Raw genomic sequence first — 25771 nt, forward strand, 5'->3', positions numbered from 1 at the left:
TGTTGGACCGTGAGGAGTCGTGTTAATCTGTTATTTTGACCGGCAGCACGCACATGCACACTGGGCAATTCTTTACATACACAGATATGTTTTCAGTTTAACAGGAGGATTAAGAAAGGTTGAATTATCAGTTTCTTTAGATCAACGAGCAGTGTTGTGTTTGGCAGTATGTCTGTGTAGTCTTTGCATTATAAGTTATGTAGTGTGAACACAGGACAAAGAAGGACCTGTGACCTGCGTTGTAAAGAGCTTCATTTTTCGCTCTAAATGGGAAAATGTCCAATTTTAATCTTGATCTTCAAAAATCAAGAGGAAACACTTTGCATTATTAATGATGGTATAAAATTGTTGACTCATGATTTAGAATAAAAGTAACCTCCCTGTAACTAAGGAAAATCTGTGGTTGCTAGGTGACTGCATTGAATATTTTGGGATTCGGCGACTGACTGCAAGCAGCTCTGCCATTCAACTGGTCACCCAGAGGTTAAGCGTGCAACACCCTCAACCTCTGGGCGACCACTATCGATTTCACAGGTCAGCTGGTGACAGGAAACCTGTCGCCACAAAACAACTAACACTGACAGCAATCCCTCTCAGAATGATTTGCAAATAATCGCTGTCTAATTTAAAAACAAACTGCCCCCAAGAGCGCCACTCCTCTGACACATCTCTTTGCAATAGAGGACTGATTGCCAATTGGTTGTATTCTGCTTATAGTCCCTGTTGATTTGCTTCCCCCTGCATAAGCTGCCTTTATAGGTTAAAAGTACCAGTATAGGCAATATTGGTCCTGTATTTACTTGGTATCCCACAGCACTATCAACAACAGTAATTAATTCCTGTTATGCTAATGGAGTTTTCTCAAACTTTTACTCGCATACCTTCCTTGCAAAGAAAGTTCACATCCCCGTACCCCACAACTCTGTATTTACTATTAACAAAAATGAGAAATTAATTTAAGTGACAGTCGGCACTTGTTTATTTCCTCTAAATAAATTACATTTATTCCACTTCCCTTCACAAACCACCCTTTTTCTCCCTGGGCATCAACATGGTCCAATGGCAGGTTTCTCCTCTTACATAATGAACCATGGCCCCTGCATGATTTGCATCATCAAATGAACCCAGTGCTATTTGAAGTATTGAAACTTCATGGACATTTTAAACACCAAATGTATTATTTCTTTGTTTATTCTGCTTTAAATCCTACATAGCTGTCTTTTCGTCTTATGGTGCTTTCTTTGCTCTCAAAAAGCTGTTGAATTCAGGACCATTTTCACTCTGCACAAGTGATAAACAGCTGACAGATTCATTAGAATACACATTTCCGATTAGGACAGTCAGCTATTCATGTCACTGAAATGCCTTATCTGCCATTTACAAGACTATAGAGACATGTAATATATCCAGTAGTTATTATTCATACAGGTATTTTTTTCCTAATAATTTTATTTTACTGTCAATCACAGGTGCTCATTATTATAGCAGACAAATTTGCCCCACAGCTCTGGAAACTTTAACAACGTGGTTTGAATCCAAGTATGTACATCTCAATAACATAACATGGTGCAAAAAAGCCGTCGCTCTCTTTCACGATGCTCTGCCTCGGGCCCACATTAGACGCCGCGTGAGCGCTAAAGAGACGTGGCGGTGAGTGGGACTGACAGACACACTCGGCACAGGTCACAGCTTGTTTTATTTTGAATTCGAACCAAGAGAAGAGGGACAAGGATGCACACGGATAAATTACACCAGGTATCGCTACATATCAACTAACAACATCACAACATCTCATTAAAGCGCTCTTGACAACAGATCCAACATTACCAAATTGAAAAAAAATTAATAATAATAAGAGTGCAGGAGGAGAACTCGGCTGCAGCTGAAGCCCATCCATAAACAGAACAATACACAGTGGCAAATAGTTTTGGCAAGAGACAGTTGTATGCACAATATCTTGTTTCCCATCTGCAACATTGTGTTTAATGAAGCTACAAGACTGGCAACTGAAGCAATATGTAGTTCACATAAAGGAATTGTAAGACTAATTTTAAAAAAAAGGAGAAGAAGAAAAACTCCCTAAAGCTACTACAATGCATACACACAACCTAGCACATCTTTATGTACAGCTTAGCTCACTGCAGGATCTCAGGATTTAAAATGTATGGCACATCACATTTAAAATGTTCTTCTTCTTGTGTATGAGCGATTAAACAGCAATGAAGGGGGGGGGAACTCGTTCGGTCAAGTCAGAACTGACGCGGGCCTTGGCCTCAGACAGACCAGCTGAAGCTTTGACACATTTTGGGTGATACGCCTGTGTAGTTTTTGACAGGTATGCCTGAGGTTGCCTAGTCTGCACAAAAAAAGCTAGAAAGAAGAGGGGCTGAGAATGACTATACAGTAACTACAGTATACACACTGGGGAAAATATGACTTCAGAGACTCGCACAAAGAAGCGTGAATCTCAGCGTCAACTCGTGCCTTCGTACAAAGAGTTACCTGGTAATCACATACAAAACATCCATAGATTACAGTAAAAAATAAATAATCATGATAGTCAATGAATAATCATTTTGAGGAAGGGAGTAAACAAGATAACAAGAGAGCAGACTGCAGGTGGATGTGGGTGTACGTCAGCAGATGATGATAACCTCAACAGAGTAAGAGATCGGATGCCCCTCGATAAGAATGAGCACATAAAAGAGCAGACAAGTTAATCTGAATACAAATGTGCTTGTGGGGTTTAATGTCTGCATGCACGATTTCACTCTATATATGTACTCTTGTGTGAATCTGTCTCTTTTGTCTACAAGTCTAAATATTCACTGACATGTTGTCGGCCTGTGTCTGCATGTACGTCTTCATGTCTGCATGTGTGTCTTTACATCCTTTAACCATTCAGCTAACTCAGTGGCCCTCACCGCCACTCGGGGGTTTGGCGTCGCGCCCTCCTGACCCTCCAGGCAGCCAGGGGGAGACAGAGTGCGAGGTGGTCTGCTTGGCCATGCTGTAGTGGCTGATCACTGTATAGAAACGGCCCCTGGAGTTGGCATCCTGGGCAGCGTAGTAGGCCTCAAGAGAGGCTGGGATACACCGCTTGTGCTGTAGGGGGAACAACAGTGAGGTTGGTGTGATTTAGCAGGAGAGTAACATGCTAATTAAAAACTCTACTGAATCATTTACAGAGTTAAAGCAATGAAACCTGAAGGAAAACATTAAAATCCCAACTTCAATTACAATCCAGGCAAAATGTGTTTATACCACATTTATTAAGTTTTTACACTGATTGTATACTTAGCATTGGCCACATCAGAAATATTCAAAGATAACACTACATCAAGGAAAAGCAGGTACGGTGCTGCTACTGTACTATAATCACTTGTGCTCCAGTTCTGACAGAGACTACAAACAGAGATGTCCCATTTTAGCTTCTAGCATATTAGCGTTAAATCCTTCTGCTCACAAGCAAAGGTTTTAAATAACCAGGTCCAGTAAAGACCTCATAGTCCCATTTTATCCTAATAGCACATTCTAAACGAGCTGACAGCTCTGCCTCCTAATCTAAAAGTGGACCCGACTCCCAGTTTGGGTCTGGGAGACAGCTCTGCTTTTAAGACAAGACTTAAAGCTTTCCTCTTAAAGCTTATAGCTAGTTGTTTAACTCTGGTTTTCTCTCAGAGTGTGTATCTTTTGTCCCAGGAGCTTGGAAAGAAAAGCATCTGGACTTCTTTAAGTTACTTGAAGCCGTTTCACCTCTCATCTGAGAAGCTTTTTCAGTTCTAAGGGCAATTGGTGGAGAGTCCCAGATTTTAAGCCCTATGGGAGGGTCCCCAAGAGGGTCATGGACCTCCTATTGATCCTCTACCTAATCACACTAACCAAGGTGTGAAAATGGGTATGGGACAGAGAAGACAGGTGGTTTGAAAGAGGAGTGAAAGAAGCCATCTATGTCCACTGTGAACGACCCTCTTTGAACAGAGGCAGTGGTTTACAACACCAACTGTCTGCCATCTAAAATCCAGTTTTGAGATCCCTTTCCAGACGCCTTAACGCCCACTCACACCCTGGGCCAATTGACCTCAGGAAATCACATGATAGGGTGGGGCTCAATGGGTTCAGCCGAAAATTTGGGTGATTGTGACCTACACCCGTTTTCACACCTTGGCTTGACCCTCTTGGGGACAATCCCATAGGGTTTAAAATCTGGGACTCTTCACCAGTTGCTCTTAGAACTGAAGAAGCTTCTTGGATGAGATGTGAAATGTCTTCAAGCAACTTAAAGAAATCCAGACACTTTTCTTTCCAAGCCCCTTAGACAATATACACAACTTTCTCCCCACAAATTTTAATTATATTCTTCTCTATTTGTACTAAGTGTGTGCAGAAGAGACAGAAAAAAAGATTAATAATATTGCCACAACATAAATCCTCTGGTGGCATTTGACATAATACAATCAGGGTCTTATGAAAGGATGAGAAACCCACTGTAATATATACTAAGAACAAGGTAATTATCTCATGTTTTCTAATACTTTTTGTTAGAACACTGAACACACACAGTAATATTGTCTCTTATTAGGTAAGTCACAGTGAAATTGTGTGTACTCTGTCACATTAATGATTTTTTAGTTACCACATTACCTCATTGAAATACCTTATTTATTAAGCAGTTACCTTTTTACATTTTCTATGTAAATAACTGTATGTTTGCTCTGTTATCTGATGGTGTAGCCGACCAGCTACAGCTTTCATTATACATTGTAAAATGTCAATAAAAGTCTTCTATTTCTGATTCTAATATTAGTTGTAATAAGGAGGTAAAGTCAGAAGACACAAGAAGACGCCTAAAGCTCTGCATAAGATTTATAGGTCAGTGTGCTCCAGTGTGTACCCATTTAAAGCCTCACATAGTTGTGCTGTGTGTGGCACACTGTGTGAGCAGGCGTGTCTTTCTATTGACACCTTTCCACCTTGTGAATGTGGATGTGACACTGCTAATAATACCTCAGCAGACTGCAGTCAGAGCCCCTGCAGAGGTTGTGGGCCTCAAACTAGATTTATTCCACCTTAAAGACTACATCTGTCTAGAGACACATACTTGCAAGGTGACCTCTTACAAGGTAGAGTAAAACTTATAAGTAGAGGGCAGTAGAAATCAGCAGAAAAGAGGCTGTCTGTATCCATACACTGTAAAACCTAAAACAGACTGTTGCATAAGGACATCAGTGTGAAACATTTTCTTTTACGACCTCAGCCGTAATGATCAGGAGTCAGTCATAATGTGGTAATTACCATAAAATATTCAGCATGTCTGATTTTTCTAATTTTCATCTAATTGTCAACCAAGCTATTAACATATGATAGAGGACTAAATTAAGTGTCTTTTTGGCTTCTGTGTCAAAGAATAAAAGCAGAAAATTACACCGGTCATAACAAAATCATTGACGCCATTGATGGATTATTGCCTGTCAGATAAGCCTCATCAGCCTCTTCGGTTAACATGAACTCAGAAATGAATAAAAGTAGGGCAGAAGTTTTTTTTTCTTCACCCAGGGGAGACTGCGCTCACCTCTATTTCCTGATTTAGATAGGTGGGACGTTAGAGAAGAGCGGACAGGATTCTGCAGTTTATATGGCAGAGCAAATATTTGCCAACACGAATGGCCAATGACAGAGAAATTTATTGTGAAATTTTAGAAAAATACTTGGATGCTCCAGTTTCTCCTGCTGTCAGGGGAGGAACAACAGAAAAACAAAAAAAGGAATGGAAAGAAAATCTCATTATGGTGTAGGGCTGCCACGATTAGTCGACTAGTCACGATTATGTCGACTATTAAAATCGTCGACGACTGATTTAATAGTCGACGCATCGTTTGAAGCTTTGTAAGATCACAAAGGACGCAGGAATGAGTAGTAGGATTTAAGAGTGTAATAACGGACTGAAACAGAAGATGGCAGCACTGCATGTACAAGGATGCCAGCCGCCGTTAAACCCCGAAGAAGAAGAAGCTGTGTCCCAGAATTCATAGCGCAGCCCAGCGCAGTTGTCAACAATGGCGGCAGCTAGTTAGTTTTAATATTGCTCTTATTATTCTTTCTGGGTCACAAAATAAACCTTTAACATATTTTCAGGCGAGAATGTAGCTGTGTAAACCTCAAATATCGGCTCAGTTTATCAAGACACCACATATTTTCAAAAGCGCTCTGACGTTTTCGGAGACGTCTGTTACCCACTAGCTCGTTAGCTAGGCGGGGGCAAGGCTAACTAGAGCCGTGAGAACACCGGACTCCCGGCAAATCGTTTTCAAACCCACCGCCATCTTTCGCTAGTCAGGTTAAACATTTATATAAGTCACTTAGATAACTTAAAAATGTTATTGTTTGGCTTTCTTTAGTATTTTATTTGTTCCTGAGTAAATCGGTTTGGCTGAGATTAAAGTTATAGTTTTTGCACAGCTAAAACTGTCAAGCAGACAGCTGATTGTCAGAAGTGTGAGACGTTGGAGAATATACTCCGGTGTCCTGTTATATTTTAGAAAGCAAGGAGTTTATTAAACTTCACCGAAACAATCTGCAAATTTCATTAAAAATTAATAAACTACCATCTTGTCTTTATTTTTAGTTAGCACAAACACTTCAAGCTGTAAGCTAATGATAGTTATATAAGAGCAGATGCTGCTGGTGCAATAAGCTGTACGCTGTACGTCCAATGGATGATGATCTGATTAGTCGACTAATCGCAAAAATAATCGGTGACTAGTCGACTATCAAAATAATCGTTTGTGGCAGCCCTATTATGGTGACATGTCGTAGCTGGACCTTAAAATATTCTTCACAGCTCATGCCTTCTTCAGGAGGTAGCACGAATGAGCTGAAGGGGATGTATGTACAGGAGAGGCACGAGCACGCGAGCATATAATCAAACAACAGCTGCTCCACCTCCAAAACAATTTGATCCTATTGAGCCTATTGATTTTGCACACGCTGAGATATCTTTCAGTTACACAGATGCTCAAAAACAACAGCAACGACCAAACAAAGAGGAAAAAATGATAAATGAGAACCACACATGTGACACCGCAGAGTATTGAACATTTTGGTGTTAAAGAACAGCACATATATTGATTTAAACAACAGTAACACACAAAGACGACATAAACCACACAATCATCACAAAAATAACTAAAATCCCTCCCTAAAGACCTGGATCCATAGCTTACCATTGCTAAATCCAAAATGCTTTACAGTGCATTAACATCTTCACACATTTTTATGTTCTCACTCCTCAAACAAGCACATCAACTTTCTCCACTTGGCTATCTTTGCACATTAAAAAAAAGCTTTCACACATCAATAAACTAGAAAATCTTTGCTGAGGGCTCACAGTTTCTTTTAATGGGGGCTTAAAATCAATATACCTCGTGGATAGCTGGGTGTTTAAGAAGATTTTGTGCTGATGAGAGATTTGGAAAAGCAGGTTCAAGAAATAACATCCAGATTTTGTACCTATGAGCATAAACCGAGGCTGCAATAGCTAGGATGTGTTTAGAAAGCAATGTGCAACTAAAAATACTCACATGTCTCAGTTCGATTAAGCAAATCATTTAATTGAACCCTATCTGATAACCCTGGGTGGTCTGCGGTTAAATATATCATTACTCCTTTGCCTGAGCAAACCATCTACTATGAGGCTTCTCACCAGGTCCTGTAAAGGTCCCGTGTGACACTAATTCTGTGGTCTTTACACTGACTCCCTGTAAAGTTTGGGGCTCAGTGTGAGACTTTGGTAATCACTTTCAGAGCGCTTCATGGTCAGACGCTTCCCCTAGTGAACTTCTCCATCCACGTGTAACTAATAAGCCTCTGAGGTCAGCTAATCAGTGCATTTGGTGGTACCTCGATCTAGGTCAAGGACAAACTCAGATGGTGCTTTTTGGTTTGTGGCTCCCAAGTTGTAGAACTCGATTTAATTCGACTTCAGCTCTGTGGACGCTGTCTACACCTTTAAAAAGAAGCTTATGACCCACCTATGCAGGATTGCTTCTATCTACTTTTATCCATTCATAGCATTTTAATTGTTGTTTATATTGCCACACACTTTGCAACATTTATTCTTGAAAAGTGCTACATAAACAAACGTCACTTACTTAAATCTTTCCCAATCCACCCATGACTACACTCAGTAATGCACCATCCATAGGAGACAAGCTTTTAAGCAGTACACACCAGGATCCAAACAAAGAACGTGGCTAAACAAAAAGGCTTTGGAAACCTTGTGAGAATTTCACTTAGAGCAAGACATCTGCTACTGAAGAACACACAGCAGAGCTTCATCATTTGTGTGTTACCTACTATTTACATCTGGATGCGTCTTTGTGGACTAAAAGAAAATTAAGCGACTGTATGTGAGGTGATGGGAGACACTTTGGACCCAAATCTTAAGAAAGACATAGATTATATGTTAGGCCTGTTCTTACTGTCAAGTGGCTCCCATGCTGTTCTTTATTACTAAAAGGTTTAATTTTCTGTATGCTTAAGACTTGAAGACCATGCTTTGAACACTGCAAGTATTTTTTTTCTTAGTGCATGCATAATTAATAGGAGTGAATGTCTAAACAATGGAAGAGTTTTGGAGGTATGCTGATGTGCCTTACTAATTAACTGAACACAGAGGTGGGAAGTACCGAAGTACAAATACTTCTATATTTTACTTAGGTAGAGTTTTCAGGTACCTCTGACTGAGCACGTGCTGCATATTTTGATCAGTGTATTCTTATGACAATGCACTGCAGCAAAAAGATGTCAATATAATACAAATTTAATCGAATTATGGTTAAAATCTTGCTCTTTATTGATTGATTAAACATCAGATCATTTTGTACATCCCACTTGACATCCTGTGAGCATGACTTCCAGTTCAAAGCCTAAATTCAAGGGGTTTAACAAACATATTGCATTAACTATTTAGAAATTAGTTCAGAAACTCAAAGGTATTTGGATAATATGATACAGGGATTGTTTTGGGGGTTTTTTTTTATACAAGGACTCATTTACCTGTAGTAGGCTAAAACCTGATATTAGGTTATCCAAAATATTACAATATTCACAGAGGAATGAATGGGCAGTTTGAAGAAGTGCACCTCGATAGGCATGATAAACCAAATGACATTATAGTATGTGGGGCTTTTACTTGACTCTGTGTCTCCTTTTGAGACCAACCAGATTAATTCAGACAAGTGCTATAGAAGTAGTGAAAAACCACAGTGCTATTGAGATTATTCATCTCTTCTTGACATGATCTTATTTAAGATGTGACAGATGTGTTTCCACTTGATATATTACCTGGAAATCTCCAAGACAGGAAAATATCTACTGTAGAATACTGATAACCCTCAAATATGTTGTTTTGGAGAAAAGGAAGAAGGTAGTCCAAGTATTCACAAAAGGCATGAAGGTGCAAGAATTAAGATAGACATATTAAGAAAAAATCATGCTAAGAAATGGCTCAATAATAATAAGTTATCGTGTGCTGCAGGCTTGCTCAGCACTGAAGAGGCTAATCTACAACCCACATTCCAGCACAAACCAGCTACTGTGTTAAGCACCTCTCCTAATAAATGTGCTGTTGAGCAATAAAATGAAACACTGGCTGTTTATGGGTATTACCTTATAAATGAATCCATCTGGACAGGCGTGGTCGTAGGTGAAGGCTTTATAAACCACCAGGAACACAATGCAGGCAAGGAAGGCCAAGGCCAGGATGATCAGAATCGTCACCTGCAGGGAGGACAAACACTGGTCAGAGCAATAATGGACGATTGTAGTTTTCGTGAGGCAGGTTTAGGGTTAGACAGCGAGAAAGATTGAGCATGTGCACCAATGCGTGTCTACATGTGTGTGTGTAGTCATGACAAATGGTAAGATGTTGTTGACTGAGGTCAAAAGCTCCTCAAGGCAAGGTGTTCCTGTTGAAATGTGTGATGAATGACTCAAGTGGTGACACTATTAAAAAGTACCTTGTTCCCACGGTGACAATGCTGCAAAGATAAGACATTAAGTGAGCGAGGTAAATCACTGTTCTGTTTACCTTTGTTCAGGTATATATGTGTGTTTCTCTGATACAGTACATGCATATTTTGCACCAACACCTTTGTCACTAAAAGGTCTCTTTTTTTCTTTCTTTCAAAAACTCAGATTGAATCAAAGCTCTTTTCTGTTCAAGCATCCCAGTAAGCTGTGACAGGTGTGACAGCGAGCCTCCACATACCATCCCTGGCCTGTCGTGCTACATATCCATCTAGATCGCTTTGGTGTGAATTACCCACCTTCGAAGACCTTGCTGTAGAAATGTCTGCCCTCTCTTGGTTGTAATGAAACTGGCACTTGGTTTAAAAACCCACAATCCATGCTGAGAGCAATTTCATGTGGGAACTATTTCTAACAAACTACACCCACCAGTTGTATCAGTGCATAGCAAAAAGCGAATATCTACCCACGGCGAGAGGCTGTGTTCATGACAGGATGTAAATATTAGTGACCACACACTGCAGAACTACAGTATAATGTTAGTGAGCTGGATGCTTGTTTTACTTGGCAGTCAACCCACAACAGGGTAATTTAGATGGGTAAACAGTGTTACAGATAAAAGGAAAAGCAGGTAAAATTGATTTGGGGATAATGACCCCTTCAATTTTTGTCATCATCTGAATTCATTGTCTTTTTCCTGTCTTCCTCCATCCACCCCCAGTTGGGGGTAGAAGATTTAGATTTGTTCTGTTTGTGCATGATGTATTGTATATGTTGTTTTAGACTGCTGTATGTGAAGCAAATTAGCCCACAATGATATGGCATTAAATTGGTCCTGAAAGATACGTATCTATGAATTCTTATTTCATAGATCGAACAAGGTGCTGGAAACATTCCTAACAGGCCTGACGGCATCACGCAGTTGCTGTACAACCCTTATACAAATTGTGTATTTCACCAAAAAGGTGGCCTCTGGTGACTGTGAAAAACATTTGATTACAGTGAACTATTGCTATGTTCAAGAAACTATTCTAAGTTAGTTTAAGACATCAGAAGATGGGTACACTGTGGTCATAAAGGACTGTACATGGTCAGTAACAACACTCAGGTAGGCTGTGGCATTTCACCCTCTATCACCCAGGACTTACACTTAGTATAAGTAATTTTGGCTGTAAAACTATTTTAAAAATCTAATCTTTTAGGAACCATTTGAATGTTTTCCTCAGCCCAGAATAGTTGAGGAGTTACGGTAATGTGAAGTGCACATGGTAAAATCTAGGCAGAGCTGATTTTTCCGTTTGTGTTCAGACGGCAGAACCTAATGAATGCTTTATGCTACTGTGATACATCAAAAATCCCTGTAAAGCTCGTCTTTTCTTCTTTCTGAAGCCATTTTAATTTAATCTGTAGCACAAACAGTAAAAGAATGACAGTTAGTTAAAGAGCACCTGTAAAAAGAGCCAGGGTTAAACAATGCTTAGCTGGTACTAAAGGGCCCAAAGTGTGCCAAGAAAACCTCCTCCATGCCATTACATCACCACTAGCAGCCTGAATTGCTTAATAGGGCAGGATGGATCCATGCTTTCATGTTCTTTACACCAGATTTTCCATTTTTCTAAAGTAGAACAGTATTGTTTTTTTCTGTTTGCTTGTTTTGTTTTTATCCATGGAGATATGCTGCAGTCACTCTGTTGTTAAAAATGCTATCGATTGGTTTTTGGACGTCTTGTCTGTGAGTCATCCACGTGAATCAATCAGAACCCTTCCTGCCACCAAACCTGCGCTAATTGTCAGCGCACTTGAGTTAGTGAATTAGCCCACCATTTAATTTCTGAAATTCTCCAGCTGCTCACTGCCAAAAGCAGAAGAAAGAAAAGTGCCCTTCATTTTTCACTGTAAATAACAGGGTGTACAAAAGAGAACTATAAATTGCATATTCTTGATCTCAATGAAATATAATTTAAAAGAAAAGAAATGAAACAAAGCATAATGTTTGGGTCAGTTTCAATAACAAGGGCCAATGAAATGTTATCAGCCTGGACAAGCACTTGTATGGAATCAAAAACATTATGCAGTGTGAAAAATGCCCAAATATCAGCCCAAAGCAGAGCTAATCGAAAATGATGGAAGTAATGCATTTATTTCTGCATGCTGATGCAAATGTGTAGTTTGATGTGTGAAATATTCATTTCCCTGGCAGGCTAGACAATGTTGTAGTAAAGTAGATTAACATATAAAAGGATTTGTTTCCTCCTACTTTCTACTTGACACCCTGATTGGGTGCTTCTGAGTGAGCATTTAATTAGAATTATGCAAATGGAGTACAAAGGATAGCTGTAGGTAAGTGTGAGCTGAATGAACATAGCTGTATCTCCTAAAAAAAAAAGAAAAACGTTAATATTAAAAGTCAGAGTTATACCAGGGAGTCAGCTGAAATATGGACTCTTCCATAATGGATGAACGTATCTAATTTTCTCTTTTCATTTCTAGACCAATGTTAAAGCCCGATTTACTGCTGTGTATACAATCTGTCACAGCGAGATGTCAGAGCAATTACGCGCGGTTGTAATCATCAGTCTCCATCAGCGTTATGCGGGTGGACAGTGACACGCAAGCTAAGTGACTGTTTACTTGGTGTCAACCGGGGGACACGACTCTCAGCCTCGGTTGCTGCTGACACTTTTTGTAAATTACATCTCCCGCACTGCTAAACGTGAAAAGAACGCGCTGAAAGTCATAGCTAACTCGTATTTAGGGAGCAGCGGCAGACGTGGAGTGACTGACGAAGGACCCACCCCCTTTTTTTGAAGTCCTGAATAGCGATGCACATGAAACGGGCTTATTAAGAAGAAGGATTACTGTAAAGCTCCTCATATCATGAAGAAAGCAATGTGAGTTGCTCATGCATGTGGGCTTTAAAACTTAAAAACTCTGAAGCATGAAAAGAAGGCTTGAGTCTGAAGAGATCTGCACTCCTGTGTGCTGCTAAAAATGGAGGGAATTTAAAGAGTCTTCATCCACGCGCTGGAACCGTTTGTCTGAAATAGTCATTTAGGGGATTATTTACTAAATGACACTTTTAAAATTAGGTCCTGACATATTACATACGTAAAACAGATTAGCGGGATTAACCCTTGCACCGAGTGTGTAGTGTTGATGTTTATGTTCAGTCTCTCTCTGATGTTAATTGTTGTTTGAGTGATGACTCAAGCAGGAATTTAGCCCACCCTCGGTGACAGAAATGATCGCCCTAAAATCCCTGTTGATGCAGCTGCTGTGGCCATGTGGTGTGCAAATCCATTAAAAATCTATCCTGACCTTTCTCCATTATTCATAATCTGGCTGAACTCTGCAGTAAACCTTAGAAGGTTCAGCTGAGGGAAGTCGACTCCCTCCATGCATGTAATGGCTTCAAACTTCTATTTACTGTCTTACTGTAATATTTCGCTGCTATAGGATGACACTACTGTACTCATTTATCTGATCTGAGCGTAACAAAATGCGCATTTATGGAACAGAACAAGCTACACCAGAACATAACAGAGCAGAGAAAGGCTTTTTTTGATTTGATCACTACAAAACTATAATTATTCTAGCAAGGCACCCACATCAGCGTCATCCCATTTTCTTCTCAGTATACTCAATGTGACTGTTTTGTCACTAGCACTTCAGTATGTGTCATACTACACTACTATCACCACCAACACAACCACCATCCCGTTTGCTGTGCAACACAGATAACAGACAAACGCTTGTTTGTCTTGGATGCAGGTAGAGGCGCAGCATGTTGTTGCGCTTTGAATAAAGAACAGCGTGTCTTTAACAAGGATTGGCTTCATGAGCAGAGGCTGGGTGGCTACAGGTAACCGTGCCTGCTGGGGCTTTAATCACTTCACCTAATCCACCGTGGGGGTGGGGCCGAGGGAAAAAGACCTCAAACTGTCTGCATTTAAAACCACACAAAGCAAAATAAATAAATAAAAATAGATTTGACAAGCATCACAGACTTCCTGTGGATCCACAGTTTGCTCACATGAAAGACTAATAAGAACTCATGAGTAAAGTACAACAACGTTGAGAAAAACAAACTTTCAGCAAATTTATATGTAGAATTTATATTAATTTTATTCCGGGTTAAAATGTGCGTTCTCTACACTACACTACAGTACCAGCAGCAACACTCCGCAGAGATATTGGTTTTTAATGACATGACAGTATCGCACAGTTGCTGTAGACTTACCTGACGGACTTTCGTAATTGAAATCTCCACCACAAAGTTGCTCTATTAGACTGAGATCTGGTGACTGTGGAGGCCATTTGAGTACATTGAACTCATGTCATGCTCATCACCCAGTTTGAGATGACTTTTTTCATGTTTATTAGCATTTGCAACTTACATGTTTAAATAAAGATTTTATTCGTTCATTCAAAATCAAATCAAACGAATGAAATCAGAAACTATGGAACTACTCAGCGAAGGCTATCGGCATCATCTTCTTGGTAAATCTATTTCAAAAATACTGACGGCCTGTGATAGTTATTTTAAAATCCTATAAGTGATTTTCAGAAAATTTGACCTCTGACCTTGACAAAGTCACTGAGATTTCAACTCATCGCCTCGTTCTTCTGGGGTTACTGTGTTCACAAACTTGGGTGCCTGCCCACCTGTCATCCCAGTTGGGTGACGACAATACCTCATCAGCCTTTATGGCAGAGGGGTAAAAACGTTATTATAAAGAATAAACTAGAATGTAGTTTAAGACCATCCACTTGAGATAGTTTCCTCAATCTGTTGACCTGTTTGGCATTTTTGCTCAAAATGGCCTGCAGGTCATTTTTCTTTCAATCAGGCTTAAAGATATTTATATTTATATATCTATAATCTTGTGCTTCACTATCTGCCTTTTGTTCTTCTCTACAACAGGCAGCTGTCAACAGTTGTGAATTTCAGAGAAAGACAAAAAACAAAGCAGATTATAAAAGATCCATTAGGATTGTTCCTCTGCTCCCCGGCTTTCTCATCACTGACTGCAGATTACACATCTACAGTTTACCTGTTGTTTACCACATCTTTCATAACACACACACACACACCACCTGCTTATTTTCTCAAACTCCCTTTGGATTGTAGAAAATAATTGATTGCGAGTGAGATATTTTCCACAAAATACATTTCTCTTTTATTATTTATGGCTGCACGGTGCATCACAAGTTCAAAGGCAGTGAGTTTTCTAAATAGATGTGCTTCTTCACAGTGTGTTTTCCCACCATTTGACATATGATTTCTCTCCTTTTTTGTTTTTTTTTTTCCCGACGCCGTGCTAGGTTAAAATGCAACACACCACCCACACTCTCTGCTGTAAGTTGACAGGCCATATGGGGGGAGCAGACACCTCCTCACATTCGAGGAACAGAGGAGAATATGTAAGTGCGCGTCTAAGCAGGAGAGAAAAGAAAGGTGGGTGTGTGACAGGAGAGAGAAACGGCGCTGATAAAACAGATAACTAAGTGACAGAGGGAGCAAAGCGAGAAATAAAGAAAGAGATGACAAAGGCAATAAAGCAGCAGGCAAAAGGCAGACAGCGAATGACAGAGATCCAGGGGCAGATGTAGAATCTTGTTCCCTGTTTTGGTAGCAGGTGGCAGGGACAGACAGACACACAGAGAGGCAGGCGGGAGGGCAGCAAACGCAATGGGATATCAGTTGTTGCATCGATCAATACAGTGCTGAAGAAAGCATGAATAACTGCTTTTCATTCATCTTCCTATTACCCCTCTGACATCTTCTCAAGAGCAGCACAAAGGAAGCTCAATCTCTTAAATTTTCATCTATTATTTTCCGTTCAGCAGTGAGCTGAATGAATCTGCGCTCGCACGGGCATGTGGCGCTACAAGCATTGAAAACAGCCACGCTATCGAATGAGGACTGTTCGAATGCTAAAAAGTTTCACCTTAGCTGTAATATCTCAAACGCCCCAAGGGAAATTTTGTTGATTAATGAAATTAATTATGTTGTTGACAGGCTGAGTTAGTGCAGAGTGAAAGCCTCCCCTACAAAAATAAATTATTTTTTTTAAAAAGCTTAAAGGTCACTGGTCAGCGGCAAATGCCAGTATGTCAATCAGACTCAACATCCAAAAATAAAGGATGTGGGGAAGGACCCTTTAAAAGTCTGACTATAAACTTGAGCAGTGCTTTTTATCCATTGTAACGCAGCCCGTGGGTTAAATTCTGAAACTACGTCACTAGAAAGAAATCAGACGAGGCAAAAAAAGAGCAATTAGATGACTTAAATGTCAAATATAAATATCCATGAAAGTTTCCAGATCAAAATCCTCTTTGAAACTCGGCTTGCTCTTCCTATTTGATGTGGTGTTCTTGTCACACATGCGGCACAACTAATAGGATTTAAGTACAGGTAGTCTTTGTCCAAATCCTTCTAGACTTGAAGTTTTATCACCTCGGTGACTAAAAGTTTATTACAAAGCTAAAATCACAATGCAAATCTTTACAGAATTTTCAGATTAAATCCAGAATCATCTGAACTTTAGTAACATTTTGTTTATGAGTAAGGTCAGAACAAGTGCGACTGGAACTGGACTTCTAACACTGACTCGTGGCAACAAAGTGGAAAAGAAAAACGGTATTTTTGCAATGAGGGCTGAATTTTTGTTGTTTATTGATCATGCTCCGTTGATAAGTAAGTACGTTAAAAAATGTAAAAATACACAATTTAGCAAAGCTAATCTTTTATTTTTATATTTTTTCATATATTAACATTTCAGCCGTCTTTGGAAACATACGATCCAATCCAGCCTAAAGATATAAGAGCAGAGATGAACATGTGCCTAATCCAGAATAAAACCCTCACCTATATGTCACATGCACAATGCTTTAAGCCATGGATCAGCTAGCTACATATAATTTTAAATTAAATATTCTCTTATCCTCTTAAGGCAGTTCAGTAAGGCAGAAACTAATGAAATGTGTGAACGGATACCTTTTAAGGCATTTGGTTGGAAGCTATCACTGATAACTGAAAGGTCACAGGTTGGATCCGCATGCAAAATGCACCACTCAAACATACTCTTTCACTGTATGCGATATAAATGTGGACATGGCCATTATTACAATGATGACAGAAAATTACCGGAATACTTTGTCACTTCAAGGATGGTAGGTGATGTGGTTAAAATCATTGAAAAAGAAAAAATAGGAGCGGACGTCTAGGCTTCAGGTCATTTTATTAAACTTTAAGGTAAATACTGTTTTTAATCATATATAAAGTAATACTATCAGCACCACAGACACAATCTGTGTTAGCCCTGCGATAGACCAGCGATGTATCCAGGCTGTACCCTGGCTCTTGCTCTATGGAACGTGTGACAGGCTACAGTATCCCCCGCCCCCAAGTGAGCCTGATAAGGATAAGTGGAACAGGATGGATGGATAAATCCTCACTTTCTTTCTTCCACTCTACTTTTAAGGTTTTGTTAAAACTCTTTTTCCAACTACAGTCGAGCCATGTTGTGCAGTATTTAGGAAGAACAGCTCTTCTTTCATGGATTTTCTCCTACTTGGATTTTGGCAATTGTGCCTTCTAATCCTGCACTCTGTTTTTCTCTCCAAAAAAACTCGGGTGAAAAATTCACTTTGTTTTTAGTATATACAACAAAGGCAAGCCTCAAAGCCAGCTCTGTTTGGGGAGTAGGGCAGCGGGATGTCAAGGAGACCATGTAGGCGGATTTGGGCTCTCGAGAACTGGTTATCCGGTTGAGACGAGCGCAGCTTCAGTAGCGTGGCAGCAGAGCCCAAACACTCCACTGTCGAGTTGCATCATGTCTCGGACAAAAACACAAACTATTAAAATGCCAACCTGAGAAAACGCACGATTTTGCCCTGAATTGAGGTCAGCTGAGGTTTGCACAGAGGAGCAAGTCCTCCTACCCAGAGCACCCAGATTCCTTGAGGGAGGTCAACAAGTTACACTTGTTCGCTCTTTCTCAGAAACAACGACTAGAACATCTGCGTTGTGATTATTCATGCAGAAAACCTGCTGTTTTTCTCTGCATGTGAGGTGAATTTATTACAAATTTTAAATAAAGGTCACTTTATTTATTCTGTATATTCATGACAGCAGTCTTTGATCACCAAACTTAAGTTTTACAGAAATATATGGCAAAAACGGCGCTGATTAAAACCTGCATTCTGTCTGGTATGAACAAATATAATCTCCCTCTCTCTGACTGTGCATATCCGGGGGTGAATGAGCTGCAAACATCTTGCACTTGCAATGTCCTCTGCGGCCTCCTGCATTAAAGCACAGCAAGAGTTGCTGAATTTTCTTTTTAACTGAACCAGGTTGGCGGTTGCAACGGATTGCAGGAACACGATGAAGAAGGCTTTGCATCCCTCGGATTATGTGCTGAAAGGAAAGTACACAAGCCAAGCACAGACTAGCAGTCTTTTAAAATCCTAACCCCCCCCCCCTCCTCGCCCATGAAAAGAACATCACATGTGTAACAACTGCTTTATGCAGATTGTAGTCATCACAGTTTGAAATTTTCATCTTTTAATCATGTTAAACCACAGGACACACTTGCATATTAGTCATTTCCACTCATAATAATCAAAGATTTCTGATGTAATCTCAAAGGATCCAACAGCTCTCATGCTGTGTTGGAAGACTTATGTTCTGCTCACTAAAAGATAACGTAGCAGTGTCCACAGCCCATTTTTATGGAGACAAGCACAGGGTCTTTACACACTGGTGTTTAAATGGGACATTTAGGATTATAGCAAGCTAACTTTAGCGATGATAAAGCCCTTTCTCAGGTCTAATCTGTTATTCTTTTTGGATGTGTGTCTATAGACAATGTCATTGTTAATTTTTCACCTCCTCGTCTGTTTGCTGTAAGATGTGTCATTAGAGAGCATCAAACTTTTCTCACTCAGAATCCACAAGCTCAGCAGCGAGTGTGACAGTGCATGTTCAGCGGGAGATGAGTGCTAATTATGATAATGCATCCCAATTAGGCGAGGTCTCTATGGAGACAGAACTTCAAAGGTTTTGCCTGTATGCACTGCGTATTAGTTAGAGATGTTACACGGAGGAGAAGGTTCTTAGAGTATAGAGTCCAAATCAAATAGCAGGTGGGTTAGAATAAAAAGAAATGACAGAAATAAAAATGGACAGAAAGGGTGAAAGAGGCCAAAAATACAAACAAACCCACAACGTAAAAAACAACTGAATAAAAGTCCAGAAACCTGTTTTCCCTAAAATGTGAGTCTACAGTCCACCGGAAAGAGAGCCACTAATCAGTAATGATAACAAATCTGAATGCACCCTCAATAATATGAACACACAAAAACACTTAAATGCTAATCATGAATCCGTAGTAAATCCCTGAGGAGACTGAAATTCTCGATTAGGTTTGCTAATCAGCTCCTACTCTGCTAGATGAAGATGCTGCAGGAGAGGAGATATTATTAATGATGGGACCTGCCTGCTAACACACAGCGCACCTCTAAACAGCTGTTTACCTCGCAAGACAAGGTCCATTACTCTAATGTATCCCCAGCTCTCAGTCTCCTGGGTACGTTTTATGTTCCTGCATTTGTTCAGCATGCGCACGGATGTGTGTGCATGAACGCGTTTGTGTGTACGTGTAACACAGTGAAAGTAAAATGTATCCATGTGTCCTGGGATTTTTCATCTTTGGAAAATGTTCACCCAAAGAAATTTTAATTTTGATTTAGTTTGGGATTTCATACAGTAACTCAAACAGTTTTAATTGTAGTAATTTATTTGAGATCTTTGGGTGTGATTTACATGCTTTACCTACGCACTGACGGGACCCCAACAGAAGCAGAAAACATTGAGGATGACCCGTTCAGCCATGACACAAAGTTGTAGAGTCGTTCACGTCTGGTACGAAAATTAAACACGCTTAAATTACTCAAAAGCCGCGTTAACAGCCTGATAAGGTTAAGGTAGTGGTTAGTAGCTATGGCTATAAATCAAATGGTAACGTGGTGCTAGGCATGAAAGATAATCAGGATTATGATCAATTCTATTTATTAACAGTCACATCAAGGTGAAAAAACCCCGACAATCACAAAACCTCCTATGAGCAAGCAAATATTGCCTCTTCATTTTATTTTTTTGCAATTTTTGCCCCTCTTGGTACCGAAAATGGAGTTGAGTATATATTTATTTGTATTGTTGAGTACAACAATATAAAATGTGGACGTAGCTTCTGAGAAAGGAAAAATGAAGCCAGTGCAGAAGTGGCTTAAACATTAATCGAGCCTTTCTGGTTTGTCCTCTGTAAACGTTTTCCTGCTGGGTTTATGGTCTCACACCCACATTTTGGGCAACACTGAATCAAAATTACATCTTCCCGATTTCAAAATCGAGGATTATCTGTGGTATGAAACTGCATGCTGATTAGCTAACTAGCTGTCAATCACAAGTCATTAGCCCATTCTTGTTTTGTATGTAAATTTCTATCTTCTATTAGAGATTACTTTCCTAAAGTACTTGCTTGCTTTCTCTTTCAATGCTTTGCATCACAGTGAAACTCTCTCCCATAGTGTTTTGTTTCCATCTCTATGTTCTCTATTTTCTTTTCTCCTTCCCCTCATCCCACACACCGGTCACAGCAGATGGCTTCCCATCGATGAGCCTGGTTTCTTCCTTTTAAAAGGGAGTTTTTCCTTCCCACATCACAAAATGCTTGCTCATAGACAACAGTTTGACTTAAAGGGTTTTCTCCAGAATACTTTAGGTCTTTACCTGGTGATATATAGTGTGCCTTAAGGTGACTGCTGTTACAATTTAGTGCCACATAAATAAACCTAAATTGAATTCTCTACATCTCTTGTAAAAAGTCACTGTCCTAATTTTTCAGTAGCAGTATATAATTCTATGAGCTGTAGTAGCAGTAGTATTTTTATTATATATCTCCCATACTATAATAATTTTGTTATTACACAGAGCTCTGCTTATCTTATCTTAAGAAATATTTTACCAGAGAATAATAGCAAATAATTACTTCCTCACTTGTAGTTTACAGTCCTGTGTGTCCTACAGTGATGATGCAATCCGGTCATTAGGTCTGACATCACTAGCCATGTCTGGGCCTAAACTCCGCTGCAGGTCCATATATCAAACGATCACTATGGCATTACTGAGAGTTGAAAAACTGTCTAAAGTCTTTCATCTTTAATAAAATGATCAGCGTTCTGCTCTACCAGGTGTAACAATTGAGTTTAACATCCAGGCATCCATGAAAACGGAATTTATGACATTTAACGGAGTTAGAAGTTAGCAGGAAGTTAGCTCGCTAGCTTCTATCTAAATACAATATAGCATGTCCTGACTGCAGGGTTTTGGAAACAAATTAAAACGTACAGCTCTGTTATCACTTCCAACATAAATGAAGACAGAAAACTAAACAGCAGTGACGTTTGTAGGGTTACTGAAGTTTGGCTAGCTGGTATATAATGATGTGCTACGTGACCGCTAGCGACACAGCTATGTTAGCATAATATAAACAAGCTAACTTTTTTTCCACTCGATAAAAGTTAACGTGAGTGTTCTCGGTGGTCAGGAACAAATGTAATCGCATGGCAGGATGCTGTAAAAGGACCAAACTTCAGCCAGGAGAACAACTGAGATAATCCATCCACAATACGAGGTTAGTCATTCATATACTGCTGCATGGGCTGGGCTGTAGTTACATCCTAAGGTTTTAAAAACTGAGCTTAAATAAATGATTAGCGGTAATAAAAGCCGAGGGAGGTCAACAGTGATCACTGACTGTTTTAGGAGCTTTTTGAGATTAAATAGAAGAAAATACAAAACATTAAACATGTTAACAACACAAAAGCCATATTAAACGCAGACTACTTTAGGCCCGGAAGTAGGATTCGTCACATCATCACTTAACAACCGGATAAGAGTGATACCACTGGTGTCTGTAGTCTGAAAACACCACGAGGAAGACATAGGGAAGTGAGAGGTGGATCAATTTGGAGGACAGATGTTAAAGTGAGAGGAAGCAACAGAGAAGTATAAAGTGAAGGGTCAGACTAGTCATCCGCAGTCTGTCTGTCTCCTAATTGCTCCCATGGCTCAGCTTGTCAGAACACCAGCAGCCAGGAGGACAACTCAGGCTGAGGACAGGGAGCACACTGGCCACTCACTTTTTTCCTCCACTTGATTTTTTTTTTTTTGCCTCCCCAACATGGAAACATCAAAGCTTGGCTTTTTCTCCAATTTAATCTTTTTTTAAGTTTTTAACGCTGCACAATTTGCAGAAATTGGCAGCCCGTGAACTCGATCAGCTGCCACTGAGAAGTTAAGAGGCAGCAGAAATGCGATCGCTGGAGGAGTCTTACAGGCCTTGTATTCCTGATTGTAAAGATTACATTAAAATCTGGCATTTCTTGTGAAAGACAAGAACTCAAACAAATTCCTGCAGCTAATTTAAAATATTTTCTGATCTGATATCATTATGGTAAATGTGTGGTTAAATTTAAGCACCAAAATAACATGGTCTCAGTAAGAGAAAGCCAGGGTTGTGAGCAAATCCTTTAGGAACAACTGTGTATCCTCATCAAATTACTCTTTTGGGGACAAATCTGATACATTAAAAAATTATTTGATGCTCACCTTTAATTGCTTTTGCATAGTCCCGAGGCATTAGCGGCTGTCTGCACTGGCAGTTAAAAATCTGACTTACTAATCTTAAATTTTACACTCAGATGCAGATTTAGATTCATGGTTTTAAAAGAATGTCATCTTTTTTGCCATACAAAGAAATCCTTTTAAGCCACTCGATCAGCGCTAAACACTGAGGACTTTTCCTGGGGCAATGGAAACATTTTCAGCCAAATTTTGTTATAATACTCTGACACATTTTCCCATTTATCAAAACAAAAGAGGTAGATGATAATTGCATTCGCAGGCAATCTCTAACCAACCAATTAAGCCTAAAGAAACTTAATTTTACATCTAAAACTGAATCAGATTTCATAGCAATGAACTCGTGGATTTCCGTTTTGTACCACGGTGGACTTAAAAAACAAAACCAACTGATACAGAACATTTAAACAAGTCAGGCTGAAACCGCAATATGAATGCCAAGAGATTTATTAGTGTCAGACTGCATGCACTTGGCCATCGATCAGCCTCAGACATCCTTTTTCGTCTTGGCATCCCCTTACAACTGAGTTATTATGTCCAACAACAGAGTATGAATGCAGCTGCCTCTGCAGCCTTGAATAAAAACAAGACAGGATGGTCAAGGTTGGATGGATTCAGGATTCACTTTTGCTTTCTGTAGTCTCAAATTGGATTGATTGTTCGTGCCCTTTTTTAAGATAAAAAAGGGCACGCACTTTTAATTTTTCCTTGTATACTGATTAAATAAGAGAGATGATTTATGCATATATATACTTATATCTGCTGAAATTGATAGGGAGACAGCATTTGAAGTATACCTTCCCTTAAGTACCTTAAGGGAAGGTATACTTCAAATGCATTTGAAGTATACCTTCCCTTAAGTACCTTAAGGGAAGGTATACTTCAAATGCTGTCTCCCTATTGATATGGGAACTGAAACTAGAAGTAGAGCACAAGGGAAGCCATCTGGACCTCTAAATCATCCTAAATACCACTCACAGGGCAGCGATGTCTGTCCATTACGTGGCTTTCGTTGCTGCTGCCTTTCAGACGTGGAGTTGTCTGTCTGTCCAGCCTGTTTGTCAGTCTTTCATATGGTAGCTGGCACAGGGGACCTACAGTATTTGCAGTGACAACTAACTCATACTCAAGTCGACTTTGAGGCCTTTGAGACAGCAGACTGACCTGATCAGTGGCATATGAAGATTTACGTACACCCCCACGGAGCTGTGCAAAGGTTAGACATAAAGAGGTATCCAAACTATTTTACACTAATAACTGACTTTTCAGCACACATAACCTAATACAACCATCACACATTCATTTCAGGTCCAAAGTGAATACAACAGCATGATCCAATTCATAATTTAACAATGACAGAGTGTAAGTACTTCAGGTGTGTGTGTATGTGTGTCTACTAAAGATCTAGGTATCACATCTGGCTTATTTTATCAGAAGCCAGTTTTGAAATAATAATGTGTCTGTGATAATCTGCCAGTGGGAACTGGCACAGTTAGAAGTGTGAGTGTGATTGTGTTAGAACTGGTGAAAATTACTTCCCAGCATAGAGTTTGCTGAGAGTGTGAGCACACTGGTGCCAGTGGTTGGTTAGCTATGAAACGATGGAAAGGGGAGAAAAAAGAGGAAGTTGGTGTATCGAGGCAAATGGAGGACAAGAGCACAAACTCCTAGTCTGCCTCTATATATATATATATATATATATGTAAAAGGAAAAAAAAAGAAAAAGAAATTCTGAGGATTTTTTGGAGCCTAAATGTGGAGCCAGTAGCGGAGTCCCGACTTAGCAAGGATGACTAGACCCATCTGTATCATATAAACTTAGCCCAGAAACTAAGGAAATATATGTTTGGTTTTAAAACAATGCTCCTTTGTAATAAATACTTTTGGAAAGCCTGTTTATTTCCCCTTACGTGGTGCCACAGTTGTAAGTAAAATGTGTGTGAGCAGCAGAGTATTTGAATTGCACCCATGAAAAACTTGCCAAATCTTCTCTGCCAATGCCAAACAGCTTCTTACCTCCTAATAAATAAACAAAATAAATAGTTTAATTAATACAGAAGACCATTATGGAAATGTTAAAAATGAACTTTGGATAATGTGTGGTATAGTTTTGCTAAAATAAAGAAAAACGGAGCAGCAAACAACAACAAAATAAGAAACAAATTATTAAAAATAAATTATTGTAATAGTAGAAAAAGTAGTTGGCTCTGCACAGCCAGCAACCCGCCCGGTTCTCCATGTGTCCATAGTTTGCTCCGTTGCAGCTCAATATTCCATGTGCGGTCAGTCCGCTAGCCGCTAGGTTTATGATAACAGGTGGCTAAGGCGGCTAACGGGTACGTGCTAATAATTAAGTTGCTAATGCTAACGTGTACACTGGCCAAGGTAAGATTTCTAACTGTTTAAGACGTCAGTGACCTTCTTTAAATTCCTCCTAAAGTGTCCTTCAGTGTCATGTTAACTACTTCAGGTGTCAGCGAGGGGAGGAACTGTGTACCTGACAATTACTTAATTCTTCATCATAGATCTTTACTGACCTCCTTGGACTTTCCCGTTGTTCTAATCGATCAGTCGTGATCACTAACCAGACGTTAATAGGCCTTGTGAAGCTAAAAGACATTGCAAAACCTTCAGCACTACTTACTCGCTTAAAATATTTAAGAGAGTGTTTGTATATGTTTGACTCCGTGCGGATTGGAGACAATCGAAAATAAATTCAAATTTGTGCACTTGACTCGTGTTTTTTAAATTCATTTAAAGGTGTACGCTGCACAATCATGAAAAAAAATCCTTAAAAGCCCCAAATGACCAAGAAATTCATGCCCATGTCAAGTGCACGTGAACTTCTGGCCTCAGCTGTACTGCAGATATTTTTGATGATTCTATACAATATTATGTGTGCTTTGGAAAATTTCTCCCTAATCAACAAAAAAGCATCTGGCCTGCCTCCCTCTTGTTTTTTTTTTTGTTTTTTTTTGGCTTAAACAGTACTAAAGGTCCGGCGTTCAAGGTTTGGCGTTCAAATGTGCG

The 25771-nt window shown here is 39.6% G+C and overlaps 1 protein-coding gene across 2 annotated transcripts in view; it reads right to left on the minus strand.

The window, feature by feature from the left end:
- Positions 1 to 1678: 1678 nt before the first annotated feature.
- nsg2 (neuronal vesicle trafficking associated 2) overlaps positions 1679 to 25771 on the minus strand; it is a 46988-nt gene continuing 22895 nt past the window's right edge. For both annotated transcript variants that reach the window (XM_005926400.3, XM_005926399.3), the window contains exons 4-5: positions 9670 to 9780; positions 1679 to 3105 (exon numbers count right to left, since the gene is read on the minus strand). In XM_005926400.3, coding sequence (XP_005926462.1) covers positions 2911 to 3105; positions 9670 to 9780 — 306 coding nt within the window. In that variant the 3' untranslated portion in view covers positions 1679 to 2910. The remainder of the gene's footprint in view (positions 3106 to 9669; positions 9781 to 25771) is intronic.

This window comes from Haplochromis burtoni, unplaced genomic scaffold, assembly GCF_018398535.1.
Source record: "Haplochromis burtoni strain Fernald_Lab_line unplaced genomic scaffold, NCSU_Asbu1 Contig_83, whole genome shotgun sequence".
Taxonomy (NCBI): domain Eukaryota; kingdom Metazoa; phylum Chordata; class Actinopteri; order Cichliformes; family Cichlidae; genus Haplochromis; species Haplochromis burtoni.